Source organism: Babylonia areolata, chromosome 31 (assembly GCF_041734735.1).
Source record: "Babylonia areolata isolate BAREFJ2019XMU chromosome 31, ASM4173473v1, whole genome shotgun sequence".
Classification (NCBI taxonomy): Eukaryota; Metazoa; Mollusca; class Gastropoda; order Neogastropoda; family Buccinidae; genus Babylonia; species Babylonia areolata.
Window position 1 is genome coordinate 4,133,384 of NC_134906.1, and position 18,818 is coordinate 4,152,201.

At 44.5% G+C, this 18,818-nt stretch overlaps 1 protein-coding gene across 4 annotated transcripts; it reads left to right on the plus strand.

Moving 5' to 3' along the window:
* The first annotated feature begins 382 nt into the window (after positions 1 to 382).
* On the plus strand, positions 383 to 17,093 carry LOC143275870 (nuclear hormone receptor FTZ-F1 beta-like). 4 transcript variants are annotated; one of them, XM_076580168.1, is made up of 7 exons: positions 383 to 434; positions 2,802 to 3,734; positions 5,709 to 5,888; positions 9,034 to 9,287; positions 11,346 to 11,564; positions 12,308 to 12,560; positions 16,150 to 17,093. In XM_076580168.1, exons 2-7 carry the CDS (start codon positions 2,804 to 2,806, stop codon positions 16,401 to 16,403), a joined length of 2,091 nt encoding a protein of 696 aa, XP_076436283.1. In that variant the 5' UTR covers positions 383 to 434; positions 2,802 to 2,803; the 3' UTR covers positions 16,404 to 17,093. The 4 variants fall into 4 exon arrangements, with proteins under 4 accessions (XP_076436283.1, XP_076436282.1, XP_076436281.1 ...); XM_076580167.1 differs by lacking the exon at positions 383 to 434 and adding an exon at positions 547 to 670; XM_076580166.1 differs by lacking the exon at positions 383 to 434 and adding an exon at positions 960 to 1,231.
* The last annotated feature ends 1,725 nt before the right edge of the window (positions 17,094 to 18,818 follow it).

The window sequence follows — 18,818 nt, forward strand, 5'->3', positions numbered from 1 at the left end:
CTGCCACCTCTCCCTCTTTTGTTTTGTGGTGTTGACCACAAGGCGACGAACAGACACTCACGATTGTAGTATTGTAGTTATTCCCCTTGTTACGAATTTGAGAGGCCATGCACAGGATTACACACACACACACACACACTGTTTGGGCGGTACTTTGTATCTAAAGCAAGGAATCAAAATTTGGAATACTAAAATAGAACACTACCCCGAGGCAACGTATAAGTCAACTGTGCTGCCATTTGATTTTCAACTGGGTACATGATGGAAAATCCCACGCATTTCTCACCAAAAGTATTCTTATCCTTTCCATGGCCTCCCATGCAGAAAAAAAAATGTTTCGCGGAAATACGCAATCGTTGATTACTTATGCAGTCTGAGGGAAAAAAAATCGGTCAGACGCCATATTTAATTCTCCCCCTGTTTGTTTTTACAACGTAAGTGCATCCATTTAAGCAACCAATGTAACAGGCGCACTTGTTCACTCATTCATCTGTTGTTTCGTTGTTGAGGGGTCGAGGAACTATGAAGGACGGTTTCTGTCACAAGGTCATGGCCGGAGGTGCAAGTCTGCTCCAAAATCTAAGGCAGCACCACGCTGCTAATGTTTGACCCTGGCAAAAGCAGCTTCTTTTTTTGTCTTTTTTGCAAACACTGTCGCAAATGACCAGCAGTAAGTACCTAAATTTTGTTCATTCGTGCCACAGATCTCGTCTGTGAAGTGATACAGGAGGATACTGGTTTTGATGGTCATTGTTTTCAAACACGAAAAGACCATGTGCCGAAGAAATGGCCTTCACCGCGACCGACTTTACTCGCTTCCTTGTTGTTGAACGTGACGGCATCGCCCATCCGGATGAGTTCAAAGAAAATTTGCGCGAGGAGAACCTAAAATACTCGCAATTCATCCAATATTTATTGCTAAACAAAATCGTTGCATGAAATATGCTTTGATCGGGAATCTTATGGCAATTTGTACTATTTGGTCGCATGTACTGCGTACAGTTTTTTTCGAACTGACCTCAAGACCTTGACACTGCTGCTGAGGGGCCAAAGTGCTCCGGTGGCAGCGGCCACCGACTTATCGGCTGGAGCTCTGTTAGCTGCATGGACATGTTCCACCGGCGTTTCATTGCGCGCTTTCAACATGGAAAAACAACATATACTGTAGAATATAGACGTCAGATTTATTTGCGTAAAACGTTAAGACTTATCTGTGTAAAAGATAACACAGGTAACAAAGACCAACCATAGTCAAGACATATATATTTATTTTTTCTTCCACTGTTCCAGTTCGTTTTTGAGGCACTCCAGTGCATAAAAAAGAAAAGAAAATCTATGACATTGACTTGAATCATTTTATTTCAGCATAAAGGTTGGAATCTCCTAAAATGTCAGAATCGTTTGTGAAATGAGTAGTACAATTGCCTTGGAAACAATGGCAGTTAAACAGTGATAATCACACTGGTGTTTAGTAAATATAGGTGTTAAGTAAATGTGTGTACCCCAGTATATTTGAAATTATATATTTTTTACATTTGGGTGCATTTTTTCATCTGATAGTAATCTTAGTTTAATTTTTATGCAACAGTTTGTCAGTTAAGAATCACTTCTCAGGGGAAAAAATTAGATAACGAAATTAAGATATATTTATGAGGAAGTAATAAAAAAAAATAAAAAGTTGCAGGTCTTTTTATTCGCCCCAGGACAAGCATGAAGGTGACAAAAATTGGAGATACAGTAAAATGGAGAACAGACAAATTCTTCTTAACATCTAAGCTGTGTATTTGCATTCATCTGATGAGGATGAAAACAATTTCAACTCAAATAGATACACACCAAAGATTGAACACTTCAGAAAGAAAGAATAAAAATCAAAAGTCAAAACCCTGTGCAAGGTATGATAATGTCTCAAATGAGAGGTCTTGCTTTTAAGTTTTCCTCATTAGAATAAAATTATTATTAACGGTGTGTCACCACATGCACAATGCTAGACATTCATTTATATCTATTATACCATAGACCTGTGATCCTTAGTATGAGGGTTTGTGCAGTATGGTGTCTACTTGTCATCAAGTATTTTTGGTGGTTGTGGAGAAGTGGATGACAATACCATTACCATGCAGTGATCTATACCATAATTCATAGATTATTGCTCACTGTTGTTTGCTAAGGAGCTAAAAGGGCTTATTTTCTGGGATTAATCCATTCAACCTTGGGAAATTTACAGCCTCAGCAGTCTGCCCTGCCTTATTTAAGAGGAAAAACGCAAAAAATATACTCAAAATGACCACTTTTCCCTCCAACTTGACACATATGAATGCAGCTGGAAATACTGTAGAAATAAGTTCCATATGCTTGCAGTTTATGCATATGTAGGAAGGTGGAAAGTGTTGTAGTGAAATAAATTTTGACGCCCTAGTATGATCATGCACAGGGCTCACCGAGTTGAACATTTCCGTTGAATTGGGCATTTGACCAGTGGTTGGCTCTTTTTTTCTTGTGTTTGTAATGGTTTTTAATTTGGTGGACAAATGGTTTTGTTAAGTATACTCAGTGCAGTGTTAGTGTATAGGGAGATAAAAAGTCACACTTTTGTATAAACAGATTATGTCTGTTCAAAGACATGATATTTATGTTGCGTTCAGGCACATATCAGTCGGTCATGATTCATAAAGTTTTAGTTTCAAGGTGTTTGAACATGAGAACAGATCCATATATACCATACCTGTTGTATATGAAAAAAAAAAAAAAAGAATTAGAAAGAAAAAAAAATCTATAAAAAGAAATGTTTGTCGTTTCAGACATGAGTCTAACAGGGGACGTGGGAATCTCACCGGTTCTGCTTCAAGCCATCTCCCTCAAGTCCTCCGAGAGCCAGCCTGACCGACTGTCTCTCCGACAGGACTCTGCCCTGGTCATGGAGAGGCAGCAGCAGCAGCAACAGCAGCAGGAGAGCAGCAAAGTGGTCAGCCACCTCTTGCAGGGCATGAACGAACCAGTGTCTGCACTGCTGTCGTCCTCGGCTCCGCTAGGGACGGCCACATCAGAGCTGCAGAGGGAGAGGGGTGTGGGGGGAAAGCCGGAGGAGGTGCTGCTCAATGCCAGCATCCAGGAGCGCCTGGCCACCCAGCTGGCGCTGAAGCAGGCACGGGTGGTCACCGCGGCGACGGTCGGGGGCTCCCCGGGTGCGGACGTCAGCATGGTGAACGTGCTGACGGCGCTGGCCTCGCAGCACCGCCGTGCCAGTGTCAAGCATGAGGAGCCTGAGACCACTTTCACCTCCATCCTCCAGCCCCACACCCCCACCACCGCCCCTGCCATCACCACCGTCACCACCTCCACCCCTGCCGCAGCCGCGGACGTGGTGGTACGTACCAGCTCCGACAGCGGGGACGAGCGTTCCCAGCCGCAGATCATCATTTATTACAACAACGGCTCCGGCTCCGTTCCCTCCCCAGCCAACGACGTCATTGTGGGGGAGGTGGAGGGGGACGTGGGGGTGCAGAGGTCAGTTCAGAACTACCGGGTGGTGATGCATCATGGGGAGATGGTGGCAGGGGGCCCCACGGTCACCACCCTGTCAGATCCTGCCGTGCATATGATCACAGAAGCGGCGGCCGCCACAGCGGCAGTGACAGGCGGTGAAACATGCGGGACTTTTGTGGCGCCAGACTCCTCCAATTCCTCAGAGACCTTGATGGGGAACTGCCCGGTGTGTGGGGACAAACTGTCAGGTAGGGTGTTGTTGCTGCTGTCTTCTGGGTGTGTGTTCATCTGTGTAGAATGTAGTGTCAGCCCTTTTGCATTGGGTTTAACTCTTTCTTTAGGTAGTGTTAATACAGTCTTCTGAGTGTGGGTTCAGCTCTGTAGATTGTAAAAACCCTTTTGGTTTGCCAATTCATTTCATGAATTCATCTTTTTCTTTTGGGAGGAAGGTGGCAGAATGGTTAAGATGCTCACCTGCTGATATAGAGAGTCTGTCAGGGTGTGGGTTCGAATCCTGCTCTGGCCCTTTCTCCCATATTTGACTGGAAAATCAAACTGAGCATCTAGTCATTAGGATGAGATGACAAACCAAGGTCTCGTGTGCAGCACGCGTTCGGCGCACTGTAAAAGAACCCATGGCAACGAGAGTGTTGTCCTCTGGCAAAATTATGTAGAAGAAATCCACTCGGATAGGTACACAAATTTGTACATGCACTCAAGGCCTGACTAAGAGCATTGGGTTATGCTGCTGGTCAGGCACCTGCTCAGCAGATGTGGTGAAGCATATATATATGTTTTGTTGTTTTTTTCCGAATGCAGTGATGCCACCTTGAGAAACTGAAACTGAAATTCTTATTAAGATTGTCAGGATTGTCCAGGTTGCAACTGGTCCCAACCAAAGTAACTGCTCAGTATGTATACCAGTTTGTCTCCTGTACAAACAAGTCAATCATCTGATCAGTGACAAGAAGTTTGAAAAAAAAAAAAAAATCAAAATGCATGTTTCCCATCCTTTGCACTTGGAACCTTCAGGTTTTATGTAAAGCAAGGACTATATTTGTAGGTTGTTGTCCATTCAGCAGCAGTATGCAATGAAAGCAATAGTTTTTTTGACTTACTTGTGTAAACAAAGTGAGTCTATGTTTTAACCCGGTGTTCGGTTGTCTGTGTGTGTGTGTGTCTGTGTGGCTGTGGTAAAGGTTAACATTGACATTTTCTCTGCAACTACTTTGTCAGTTGACACCAAATTTGGCATAAAAATAGGAAAAATTCAGTTCTTTCCAGTCATCTTGTTTAAAACAATATTGCACCTCTGGGATGGGCACAAAAAAATAAAAAATGAACTTTTATGAAGCCTAATTATATGCAAACTGCATTTACTGTTATATTTATATTTTTTGTATTCTCTAAACTTGGCACTTTGATCTGATATTCTGACCCAACAACTAGAGCAGTCATTATTATCATTTTTTGTTCAAACAGGAACTTCTTTTGCTAAGCATGGAAGTTTTATTTATTTTGCAAACGTTTTGGTGCAGAGGGTAAAAAAAGGGAAATTACTCTGTAATTAATGCTAGGGGAGTTAATTTGCTTTAAACTGATCTTTCTCATCTTAAACATTACATTTTGAAATTATACTCAATACATAAAAAGAAAAAGCTTGGATTTTTTTTTTTATTTTTTTAAGTGTATGACAAGTGTGTCTTGAAGGCCTTGCCTCTCTTGTTTTTCTATGTTCACAGCCACGCCCACTTCCATGTCATCTGAATGACAAACGACCTCTCACCTACACCACTCTTTGTTTTTTTTTCCTCTCCCTCCCCCTTCCTGCACCAAGTACATGCATCCTTTCCCTCTCAGTCATTCTCAACTTTCTCAACACTTTACGTCTGCTTTGATACATAGACTGAACAAACGTCGAAAGTTGCTGTCAGTTTCGTCATTGTTGTTGTCAGCACATTAAATGATTCATGTTCCAATGGATCATCAGACAATCATCTGTCTTCATCGTTTTCCATATATGCTTAATGTAAAAGCCTGCTCACACACACACACGCACACAAACACACATAAACACACACACACACACATGCACACGCACACGTACACTCTCAGTCACTCATACGCACGCACACACACACACACACACACACTCATACACACACTCACACATGCACACAACGTTACACACCCAGAGATTAACCTCAGACAGTGTTGGGCAGGTTACCACTACGGAGTGTTCACATGTGAGAGCTGCAAGGGTTTTTTCAAGCGCACAGTGCAGAACAAGAAGAGCTTCCTGTGCCACAAACAGGGCAACTGCGAGGTCAACGTCTTCAACAGAAAGAAGTGTCCGGCCTGTCGCTTCACCAAGTGTCTGCAGGCTGGAATGAAACTAGAAGGTGAGCAGAAGTTTAAGACTTTTCTTTTTTTCTTTTCTTTTTTTTTTAACCTTTACGTACTTTGTAATATATGCAAAGCGTGGAGTGATGACCTAGAGGTAATGCGTCCGCCTAGGAAGCAAGAGAGTCTGAGCATGCTGGTTCGAACCCCAGCACAGTTGCCAGTATTTTCTCCTCCTCCACAAGACCTTAAGTGGTGGTCTGGACACTAGTCATTCGGATGAGACGATAAATCGAGGTCCCATGTGCAGCATGCACTTAGCACATATAAAAGAACACATGAAAAAATCTGTTGTGACAAAAATGAGTAACACAGTACAATATAACGGTTGTCGCTCAGTCTTGAACAAGACGTGATTGTGTACAGTGCAGCTATCTAAACACACAGGAATGGTTCTGCAGGCAAAGTCTGGAAGTGCGGAGTGGTGAGCGCACAGGGCACTGGAAGTCTGCTGATGTTGCAGGCACAGACGCCGCTCTGTGGCGACATTCTATGGCTGCCTGAGTGTGAGCCTTGCCGCAACGTTCCTCTTCAAGTGTCTGTTGATGTTTTTCTCACAAGAGCATGTTATATACCCACCCAGTTTTTCCTACGTCTTGTGTCTTTCAGATTTCTTCTTCTTCGTGTGTGTGTAGGTTGCAACTCACACATTTGTATTTGTATTTGTATTCCTTTTTATCACAACAGATTTCTCTGTGTGAAATTCGGGCTGCTCTCCCCAGGGAGAGCGCGTCGCTACACTACAGCGCCACCCCTTTTTTTGTATTTTTTCCTGTGTGCAGTTTTATTTGTTTTTCCTGTCAAAGTGGATTTTTCTACAGAATTTTGCCAGGAACAACCCTTTTGTTGCCGTGGGTTCTTTTACGTGCGCTAAGTGCATGCTGCACACGGGACCTCGGTTTATCGTCTCATCCGAATGACTAGCGTCCAGACCACCACTCAAGGTCTAGTGGAGGGGGAGAAAATATCGGCGGCTGAGCCGTGATTCGAACCAGTGCCCTCAGATGCTCTCACTTCCTAGGCGGACACGTTACCTCTAGGCCATCACTTCACATACAAGGGGACTTTATGTTATGACCGCCATTTAGGCAGCCACACTCCCATTTTCAGGGGTGTGCATGCTGGGTGTGTTTTTGTTTCCATAACCCACTGTATGCTGCCATGGATTACAAGATCTTTAACATACGTATTTTATCTTCTGCTTGCATTTACACACAAAAGGGGTTCAGGCACTAGCACGCCTGCACATTTGTTGACCTTGGAGATGGGACAAATCTCCACCCACCAAGTGCACTGGAACAGGATGCGCCAGAACAGGATGCTGAAGTCTTGGGCGAGAATCCAGCGCTGTAGTCTTAACTCACTCGGGACGACTTCTTCTTCTTCTGCGTTCGTGGGCTTCAACTCCCACGTTCACTCGTATATACGCGAGTGGGCTTTTTACGTGTATGACCGTTTTTACCCCACCATCTAGACAGCCATACTCCGCTTTCGGGGGTGTGCATGCTGGGTATGTTCTTGTTTCCATAACCCACCGAACGCTGACATGGATTACAGGATCTTTAACGTGCGTATTTGATCTTATGCTTGCGTATACACACGAAGGGTTCAGGCACTGGCAGGTCTGCACATATGTTGACCTGGGAGATGGTAAAAATCTCCACCCTTTACCCACCAGGCGCCGTCACCGTGATTCGAACCCGGGACCCTCAGATTGAAAGTCCAACGCTTTAACCACTCGGCTATGGCGCCCGTCACTCGGGACGACAAGTTTTCTCCCTTGCTTTTCCTCACAGACGGCCCATTTGTAAGGGTTTTGAAAAAAATTACAAAAAATACAAAACACTGTGTAAGAAAATGAAACTTTCAGAACTGGTTTATTACGTGTTGAGCTATTACATATATATAAAAAAAAAAATCAAATTTCTCATCTTATTTTTAGTTTTGCCATATGTAGAAAATACTGACAATTTTTCACCCCGAATCACCATACCCATTCTCGCTTTCTGCATATTTTGAAAGTTAGAGATCCACTTTGTCCATCTTGTACCAACAGATTGTTCATCTTCGAAGACTGAAAACTTTGGAAAACTCGGAAGCGAAAACATGACTGTTGACAAAGTAAACCGTCTTTCGATTCGATTGACAATATTTCAAGAAAATCTTCAAATAAAATACTTAGCTGACCAGGTACAGATGAATCCCATCCTCGTCGTCATTTTGTTGTGTTGTCGCTCGGACAAATAATAAGCTTAACACATCTCGTGTGTGACGAAGAATATTTAATTACTGAAAAGAAAGAAACAAACAGAAACTAGACTGTCAGCTGTTGTGGCCCTGACTGTTGTTGTTATTCTCACACCCTCTATATTCCTTGAGCGTCAAGGCAGATAATTCTAATGACAAGTTAAGAACTTTTGACACAACATTGTGTACTTGTAAGGAAGTAGCCATGGACCATTCAGTTGGGTCATTCTGTTGTATCAAAGTAAATTTTGTACTGCCATTTTTTAAATTTTATTATTATTATTATTCATTAGAATCAACAACAACAACAATAACAAAACAACAAATGCTGCCATGCACTCACATGGACATGCATCATGTTTTTCCACTGTACCACAACTGAGTATAATCTCTCTCTCTCTCTCTCTCTCTCTCTCTTGTTGCTGTTTCTTGCTGTTTCCATGAGTTAACACTGTTGGGCCCATGAGAATGCATGTGCATTTGTTGTTTGGTGTGAATTTTAGTGGTTTTATTTGCGGTTTTTTTTTGTTTTGTTTTTTTCATCTAGAGCTTTACATGATTCAAAGTGGTCAGTGTTTTTATTCAAGCTGTAATTTGGTGAATTAGGATTATGCACAAGAATGTTTGTGTGGGGAAGGAGATAGGAGGTGGGGGGTGGCAAGTAGTACATGTGCATATGAGTGCATGTGCACTAGCAGGTGTGTTGTTTGTATCTTTGTGTACGGGGGAGTGGGGTTGCATGTGGGGGTATATCTTCATGCTTTGTATTTTGTGTTTTTATGTGCTTGCGTGCAAGGAAATTTTCCTTATTTCACGAAGGACATGATAAAAAAAATTATTAAAAAAAAGAAAGAAAAAAAGTCTAAAGTCTGCAAAGCAGCTTTTCTCATCTTGCAGCCATACGACAAGACAGAACGCGCGGAGGTCGGAGCTCGTATGATGGCTGCTCTCCCCACAACAAACCCCGGCCCTCCTCGCTGCAGAAGAAAGTAAAGCGACCAAGTGGCCCAGTGGTCCGAGAGGAGGGGAACGGTTGTCCCGAGGTTGTCTCCCCTCTGCCGGAGGTACAGCTGGTTGGGGCCAAAGAGGAAGGGAAGGGTCACCGACAGCTGGTGGCCATTCTCAACCACTCCAACATGCATGGACAGCAGGTGGGTCTCGTTTCTTTTTTCTTTAACTCACTCGTGAAGACAAGTTTTCTCTCTTCTTGCTTTTCCCCACAGACGGCCCATTTGTAAGGGTTTGGAAAAAAAAAATTACAAAATATACAAAATACTGTGTAAGAAAATGAATCTTTCAGAACTGGTTTATTACGTGTTGAGCTATTACATATATATAAAAAAAAAAATCAAATTTCTCATCTTATTTTTACAGTTTTGCCATATGTAGAAAATACTGCCAATTTTTCACCCCGAATCACCATACCCATGCTCGCTTTCTGCATTAAATTCGCTTTCTTCTTCGTCATCATCCACCTCTTCAATGTCCGACCCTTCAGTTTGTAGCATTTCAAGTACTTCAGCAACCCTAAAACGTTGCCGTCACTGCCTTGTTCACTTCACAACATTCTGAGAAGAGCCCGCTTTGCTAACAGGCTGGCACGCGAGCAGATGACCGGTCAGTGACTTTGTCAGCGTGTGTGCGAGACGGGCCACACATCCCAGACTGACCAATCATACTGTTCGATTGTGGAGTGACCCAGAATAGCACACTCTGCTTGGCTAATCACAAAATCACGTGTACAGCGCTTGATGGAATTTTACTTTCGAAGAATGCTATTCCATTCCTTCGTCCGAATCCGAATACGTTTTGTGTAGGAATGCGTGAGCATTCCTTCATCCGGAGAGAGTTAATGACCATCTTTTTTTTAACATTTACATTATACAGATACATACTTTCAAACAATCAAAAATGAACAAAAAGAAAAACTGAAGCTTATTTATAAGCTAAAGATTCACGTACACATTATCATTATCATCGTTGTCAACATCGTCAACAAATTTTTCACAGAGGAGTGTGCTTACACTTCTCATCCTTTGACCCATTGTTCCACTTCTCTCTCTTATGCTTCTCTGTCAACCATCCACACATTGCCCCCCCCCCCCCCCCCCCCCCCCACACACACACACCCAAATTGAAAGTGAAAGTAAGCTGTGCTTATATATTACAACATAAACTGAAAGTGAAAGGAAGCAGGCGTGCCAACAATACAACACAACACAACACAACACAAACTGGTAGTGAAAGTAAGCAGCTGTGCCTACAATACAACACAACACAACACAAGGTGAAAGTGAAAGTAAGCAGCTGTGCCTACAATACAACACAACACAACACAAGGTGAAAGTGAAAGTAAGCAGCTGTGCCTACAATACAACACAACACAACACAAGGTGAAAGTGAAAGTAAGCAGCTGTGCCTACAATACAACACAACACAACACAAGGTGAAAGTGAAAGTAAGCAGCTGTGCCTACAATACAACACAACACAACACAAGGTGAAAGTGAAAGTAAGCAGCTGTGCCTACAATACAATACAACACAACACAACACAAACTGGTAGTGAAAGTAAGCAGCTGTGCCTACAATACAACACAACACAAGGTGAAAGTGAAAGTAAGCAGCTGTGCCTACAATACAACACAACACAAGGTGAAAGTGAAAGTAAGCAGCTGTGCCTACAATACAACACAACACGAGGTGAAAGTGAAAGTAAGCAGCTGTGCCTACAATACAACACAACACAACACAAGGTGAAAGTGAAAGTAAGCAGCTGTGCCTACAATACAACATAACACAACACAAGGTGAAAGTGAAAGTAAGCAGCTGTGCCTACAATACAACACAACACAACACAAGGTGAAAGTGAAAGTAAGCAGCTGTGCCTACAATACAACACAACACAACACAAGGTGAAAGTGAAATTAAGCAGCTGTGCCTACAATACAATGCAATACAATGCAGTGCAATACAATACAATACAATACAATACAATACAAAACAATACGATAGAAACTGAAAATGAAAGTAAGCAGCCATGCCCACAATACAATACAAAGTGAAAGTGGAACTAGGCAGCAGTGCCTGCAGTACAATACTACACGACACACCACCACAAACTGAAAGTGAGAGTAAGCAGACATGCCTACAACACATCACAACACAACACAAACTGAAAGTGAAAGTAAGCGGCAGTGCCTTCCTGCAGGTGGCGGACGGCCAGGGGAAGCGGGTGCCGGAGCTGCTGACGGACATCATGAACCTGGAGGCCCTACTGACGGACGACGACATCCCGCAGGAAGGGGCAGAGGGGGACGACCCCACCGAGGAGCAGGCCCTCTACAACCACCTCATGCAGCTGACAGAGCTGCGGCTGTACAAGCTGGTCCGCTGGGCCCGCAACCTGCCGCAGTTCGGGGCCATCTCTGTGAGTCTTGGTCATGCCACTGTGTTGTTTTGGGCCATCTCTGTGAGTCTTGGTCATGTCACTGTGCTGTTTTGGGCCATCTCTGTGAGTCTTGGTCATGTCACTGTGCTGTTTTGGGCCATCTCTGTGAGTCTTGGTCATGTCACTGTGCTGTTTTGGGCCATCTCTGTGAGTCATGGGGATTGTTGATGTAGTTTTGGGCCATCATGCTGCTCCAGAACTGCTTGTCACACACACACACAAATATCCCCCTCCCCCCCTCTCTCTCTCTCTCTCATACACACACACACACACACATACACACAGCATATTATTAAACTGGTTTTTTTTTTTGTTGTTGTTGTTTTTTGTGTGTGTGTGTGCGCCTAGAGTTGACTTAATCAAGATTTTGCACCTTTTAAATATTATTATTAGTAGTAGTATTTTTATGTATTTATCTTTTTTTTTCTTTTTAAAAAAAATTTATTTATTTATTTTTTATTAAAAATTTTTTTGGATTCATTTATTTATGTCTTTTATTACTATTATTATTTTTATTTTTCGTTAATTTTTATTTTATTTATTTTATTTTTATTTAAAAATTTTATTTTTTCTCAAGGCCTGACTAAGTGCGTTGGGTTACGCTGCTGGTCAGGCACCTGCTTGGCAGATGTGGTGTAGCTTATATGGATTTGACCGAACGCAGTGACGCCTCCTTGAGCATACTGATGCTGATACTGATACTTGTTATCATCGCCTTGCAGACAGATGACCAGATCCTGCTGCTCCAGAACTGCTGGTCGGACCTTCTGGCGTTGGGCGTGTGCTGGCGCTCCGTGGGCACCCCCGGGGTGCTGAGCATCTCGGCCACCCGCTCCATTGCCCCTGAGCAGGCTGAGGCGCTGGGGTTCGGCGACGTGGTGAGCCGCCTGATGAGCATCACCCAGAGCCTCCGCAACCTGCACGTGGACCAGTACGAGTACGTGGCCCTCAAGGTGTTGCTGCTGATCACGCCAGGTGGGTGATGTCATAGGGGTGGACAGGTGTAGGCCAGGTGAGTGATGTTGTAAGGGTGGACAGGTGTTTGCCAGGTGAGTGATGCTATAAGGGTGGACAGGTGTAGGTGTGTACGTGGCCCTCAAGGTGCTGCTGCTGATCACGCCAGGTGGGTGATGTCTGTGGGCCGGATAGGTGTACGTTAGGTGAGCGATGTTGTAAGGGTGGACAGGTGTGTATGTGGCCCTCTGTGTACGTGGCCCTCAAGGTACTGCTGCTGATCGCGCCAGGTGGGTGATGTCATAGGGGTGGACAGGTGTTTGCCAGGTGAGTGATGCTATAAGGGTGGATAGGTGTTTGTCAGGTGAGTGATGTTATAAGGGTGGATAGGTGTAGGTGTGTACGTGGCCCTTAAGGTGCTGCTGCTGATCACGCCAGGTGGGTGATGTCTGTGGGCCGGATAGGTGTACATTTGGTGAGTGATGCTATAAGGGTGGACAGGTGTGTACATGGCCCTCAAGGTGCTGCTGCTGATCACGCCAGGTGGGTGATGTCATAGGGGTGGACAGGTGTAGGCCAGGTGAGTGATGCTGTAAGGGTGGACAGGTGTGTACAGGTGAGTGATGCTATAAGTGTGGATAGGTGTAGGTGTGTATGTGGCCCTTAAGGTGCTGCTGCTGATCACGCCAGGTGAGGTGGTCTTGTGGAAGGAGGAGAAAACGCTGGCGAAGAGTGGGTTTGGAACCAGTGCGATCATATTACCACTATAAAGATGGACAGCGGTAGGGGGTAGGTGTGCATGTGGCCTTGGAGGTGCTGTTGCTGATTACACAAGGGGAGGTGGTCTAGTGGAAATACTGGTAAGAGGGGGTTTGGTGTCATATACTGTACCATGTCAAACTGATGCAAACTAGGCCTGTCGGTTTGCTCTGCTTGGCCAAATTTCGCACGGCTAACAGTGAAAAGACGACCCGTATTGCCCGGTCTGCTCTTAGCCAATCAAACGCCTCTAAAAGCTATAAGCGCTGAATCATTCCTTTGGCCAAGGCTCTCCACACCATCTTGTCAGGTTTACGCTCTGTCTCGTCTTACGCTTTTTTTGGCTATTAAGTGTATTCATTTGGCCTTATTTTGCTGCATGTGGCTTGTGTTTATTGTATTCTTACATTCTGTGTACTCGATTCGACTCGGCCCCCTCGATTCGTTCGTATTTCTCTACCTCTAAGTCGATCCTGTCTTTCCTTTCTCCGTTGGGGATCAGATTTTCGCTGGGTGCCTAAGCGTGGGTGGAGCCAGTGTGCTAACATTCTGTCACTTTCAAGGCGGACGCGTTAACACTAGGTCAACAGTCCACTGGGCCATGTGTCCATTTTTGGATGTCATAAGGGACGGGCGCAATAGCCGAGTGGCTAAAGCGTTGGACTTTCAATCCGAGGGTCCCGGGTTTGAATCACGGTGACCGCGCCTGGTGGGTAAAGGGTGGAGATTTTTACGATCTCCCAGGTCAACATATGTGCAGACCTGCTAGTGCCTGAACCCCCTTCGTGTGTATATGCAAGCAGAAGATCAAATACGCACGTTAAAGATCCTTTAATCCATGTCAGCGTTCGGTGGGTTATGGAAACAAGAACATACCCAGCATGCACACCCCCGAAAACGGAGTATGGCTGCCTACATGGCGGAGTAAAAACGGTCATACACCTAAAAGCCCACTCGTGTGCATACGAGTGAACGCAGAAGAAGAAGGATGTTATAAGGGTGGGTAGTGATAGGGGTAGGTGTGTGTGTGGCCTTGAAGGTATTTCTGCTGCTGCTTACAGCAGGTGAGTGCTGCCATAAGGGTGGACAGGGGTATGTAAGTGTCTGGCCTTGAAGGTGCTGCTGCCTCTTGCGCGCCAGGTGAGCGCTGTCTATTGGGTGGATAGGGGTAGGTGTGTGTTCGGCCTTGAAGGTATTTCTGCTGCTGCTTACAGCAGGTGAGTGCTGTCATAAGGGTGGACAGGGGTATGTAAGTGTCTGGCCTTGAAGGTGCTGCTGCCTCTTGCGCCAGGTGAGCGCTGTCTATCGGGTGGATAGGGGTAGGTTTGTATGTGGCCTTTGAAGGTGTTGTTGCTGCTGATTATGCCAGGTGCTTGCCGTCTGTGGGGTGGTTAGGGGAACGTGTGAATGTGGCTTTGAAGGTTTGAAAGTGCTGCTGCTGATTATACTGGGTGTGAAGGGTGGATAGAGATGGGGGTAGGGGTGTATGTGGCCTTGAAGGTGTCGCTGCCGTGTTAATCCTTTTTAAATGCTCTGCCCCCCCCCCTCCCCCCCCCCCATTGATGTGAATTGTTTGCACTCTGTTCTAAGGACGTAGAGCAAACTACAAATGCCCATTATTATTATAACTTTTGTTGCTATTGCTATTGTTCTTCTTCTTCCTCTTATTGTAACTGTTGCTTCTTCTTCTGCTTCTTCCTCCTCTTCTTCTTCTTCTTATCATCATCATCATTATCATTATTATTATCATTATTATCATTAGATTTTTTAGTATTATTATTGTTGCTGTTGTTGTTGTGATTACTTTTGTTATCATTATTATGATCCATCAGCAAGTTCCATTTTTGGGCCTTAACTCTCTCCATACGAACGGCGAAAGAGACGACGTTAACAGCATTTCACCCCAATTACCATCGTCAAAATATTGCAAGTGGAAGGCTCTTATACTGAAGAGGTGAATGTTGACAAAGAATACCACAATTCTGACGACGGAAGCTAAAGGTTGGGTCATTCAGACACCCACTGGACATCCGAGGGGTCTGTGTAGAGGAGAAGAGAGGACTGGCCGTACTGAGTGAGTTAAACATCAGACGTGAAGGGGCTGATGGTCTGGACCCCTGTGCTAAGGAGGTAGAGTGCGTTACAAATGCCCATTGTTAATATCGTTATTGTTAGTATTATTATTATTATTATCATCATTATCATCATAATTATTGTTGTTGTTGTGATTATTATTATTGTTATGGATCAGTACTGTTGGTATTATTATTAATGTGTGTGTGGTGTGTGTGTGTGTGTGTGTTGGGGCTCATGTACATTTATGTGTATTTGACTGTGCTTTCATATCTGTGAAACTGCATGTTTGGTGCATATTTGTTATGCATGTGTGGGTGTATGTGTGAATGTGTGTCTTCATGTTTTACATTTATTTGCTTATTTATCATCATTGTTGTCTTATTTATTTATTTATTATTATTATTATTATATTATTACTATTACTACTACTACTACTACTACTACTACCTTTTTTATTTTATTTTTTTTATAATTATTATTTATTTATTTTATTTCTTTTTTTTAATTTACTTATTTATGTACGCTTACCTATTATTTATTCACCTTTTTTTTTCTTCTTTTTTTTTCAAGGCCTGACTAAGCACGTTGGGTTACGCTGCTGGTCAGGCATCTGCTTGGCAGATGTGGTGTAGCGTATATGGATTTGTCCGAACGCAGTGACGCCTCCTTGAGCTACTGAAACTGAAACTGAACTTATATCATTATCATCATCACCATCATCAAGTCCCCCCCCTCCCTCAACCCCCTATCTTGGGGTCTTCATTACAATTTCCAGACGTGAAGGGTCTGAAGGAGCCGGGCAAGATCCACGAGTACCAGGAGAAGCTGTCGGATGCCCTGATGGAGTACACAGCCTCCCACTACCTGCACCTGCCCTCCAAGCTGGGCGAGATGCTCCTGCGTCTCCCGGAGCTGGCCCGCGTGAGCTTCCTGGCCAAGGAGATCCTCCTCCTCGCCCTGCCCCCCTCCTCCTCCTCCTGCGGCCTCCTGGTGGAGCTGCTCAAAGGGGAGAACGCCGTCAAGGAGTAGTGGAAGTGGTGGGGGGAGGGGGGGGGGGGTGTGGTTGGTGGTGGAGGGGTGTGGGTTGGGGGTTGGAGTGGGGTGTGTGAGACTTGGCTGTGTGGGTGTGTCTGAAAGTCTGCAGGATTCGTAGAGATACTGGATGTGTGTGGGTGGAGATTGTTTTGGGAGAGTTTGCTGTGTGGATGTCGGGGAGTGTGCAGGGTTTATGGAGTCACTGGTTGTGTGGAGGGAGATTGTTTGGGGAGAGTTTGCTGTGTGGATGTCGGGGAGTGTGCAGGGTTTGTGGAGTCACTGGTTGTGTGGAGGGAGATTGTTTGGGGAGAGTTTGCTGTGTGGATGTCGGGGAGTGTGCAGGGTTTGTGGAGTCACTGGTTATGTGGAGGGAGATTGTTTGGGGAGAGTTTGCTATGTGGATGTCAAGGAGTAGGACTGGTGGTTTGGGGGGTGGGGGGGGGGGAAGTTGGGGGTGTGGAGTGGGTGTTGGGGGGGGGGGGAGTGATAGGCTGGCCGCTGTGTATGTGCATGGAGGAGTTTGCATGGGAGAGTTTGCTGTGTGGGTGTCAGAAAGTCTGCAGAATTGGTAGTCTCTGGATGTTGGGGTAGATGGTAGATTGTTTTGGGAGAGTTTTTCTTGTAGGTGTCGAGGAATAAGAATAGTGGTTGGGAAGAGTGTGGTTTGGGAGGTGGGGGGTGGGGGGGGGGGGCATGGAATGTGGTAGAAGGCTTTAGGGGGGGGGGGGGAGAGACTATGAGGATGGATGTTGGGAGATTGTTTGGTAGAGTTTGTTGTAGTGGTATCAGAAAGTCTTAAAGTCTGCATGTATGTATATAATCTTCAAATGAGAAAATGTTTTGTGTGAGAGTGGTTTAGTGAATGTGTGTGTGTGTGTGTGTGTGTTTTGTATGCTTGTCAGGGTTTGTACAGATTTGAAAAATTGTTTTAAAAAAATGGCATATCTTTCTTAAGTCCTGAAAAGTCTTTAAAGATTTGACCCAGGTTTGTAAACTTTCGATAAAGTTTTGGCTTTCTAAAATGAAAAAAAACCCAAACAACATTGTTCTGATTTCTTACGGTGATTGAGAAAGGAGAGCAGCCAAGGGTTCTGCCTGCATTCAGATTTTTACGTAAAATAATCATGGAGAAAAATCCAGATAGATTCTTCTTCTTCTTCTGCGTTCACTCGTATGCACACGAGTGGGCTTTTACGTGTATGACCGTTTTTACCCCGCCATGTAGGCAGCCATACTCCGTTTTCGGGGGAGTGCATGCTGGGTATGTTTCTTGTTTCCATAACCCACCGAACGCTGACGTGGATTACAGGATCTTTAACGTGTGTATTTGATCTTCTGCTTGCATATACACACGAAGGGGTTTCAGGCACTAGCAGGTCTGCACATATGTTGACCTGGGAGATCGTAAAAATCTCCACCCTTTACCCACCAGGCGCTGTCACCGTGATTCGAACCCGGGACCCTCAGATTGACAGTCCAACGCTTTAACCACTTGGCTATTGCGCCCATCAGATAGATTCCAAACAGGATCAGTCTCACCAAGAAATGCAAGCTGCGATTTGATTCAAGGGACATAAGCTGGCACTCCAAATACTGCACCTTTTATATCCAGGTTGCTGACATGATTTTAAATGTTGTAAATTTTTAGCATTTAGAGTTTTATAGGTTTTGAAAAAAAGTTGTGTTTTGTTTTAATAAAAAAAAAACAAACTTTGATGAACGCAGCATGTATTTGTATTTCTTTTTATCACAACAGATTTCTCTGTGTGAAATTCGGGCTGCTCTCCCCAGGGAGAGCGTGTCGCTATACAACAGCACCACCCTTTTTTTTTTTTTTTTTTTTTTTTTTTTCCTGCGTGTAGTTTTATTTGTTTTTCCTATCGAAGTGGATTTTTCTTCAGAATTTTGCCAGGAACAACCCTTTTGTTGCCGTGGGTTCTTTTACGTATGCTAAGTGCATGCTGCACACGGGACCTCGGTTTATCGTCTCATCCGAATGACTAGCGCCCAGACCACCACTCAAGGTCTAGTGGAGGGGGAGAAAATATTGGCGGCTGAGCCGTGATTCGAACCAGCGCGCTCAGATGCTCTCGCTTCCTAGAGCGGACGCGTTACCTTCAGGCCATCACTCCATATGTACACTTGATTGTGAGAGCGAGGACACAGGGAGCTGTTATTTGTCACTGTGCATTGTCTGTCGTGTGGTGCAAATATCAGCATTGGTCACTTTTTGTGTTAACTGTATTCATTCAAACATCGGAAAGCATGTCTGTGGCCGTTGATTGAAGTCATTGCTAGCGATAGGAAAAACAAATAAAACTGCACACAGGAAAAAAAGAAAAGAAAAAAGGGTGGCGCTGTAGTGTAGTGACGCGCTCTCTCTGTGGGGAGAGCAGCCCGAATTTCACG

Coding starts and splice junctions, on each gene's coding strand:
- LOC143275870 (XM_076580166.1), top strand. CDS start 1,105: ATGGACATGTTCCACCGGCGTTTCATTGCGCGCTTTCAACATGGAAAA. Junction 5,889..9,033: donor GGCTGGAATGAAACTAGAAG/GTGAGCAGAAGT, acceptor CTCATCTTGCAG/CCATACGACAAGACAGAACG. Junction 12,561..16,149: donor GTTGCTGCTGATCACGCCAG/GTGGGTGATGTC, acceptor TACAATTTCCAG/ACGTGAAGGGTCTGAAGGAG.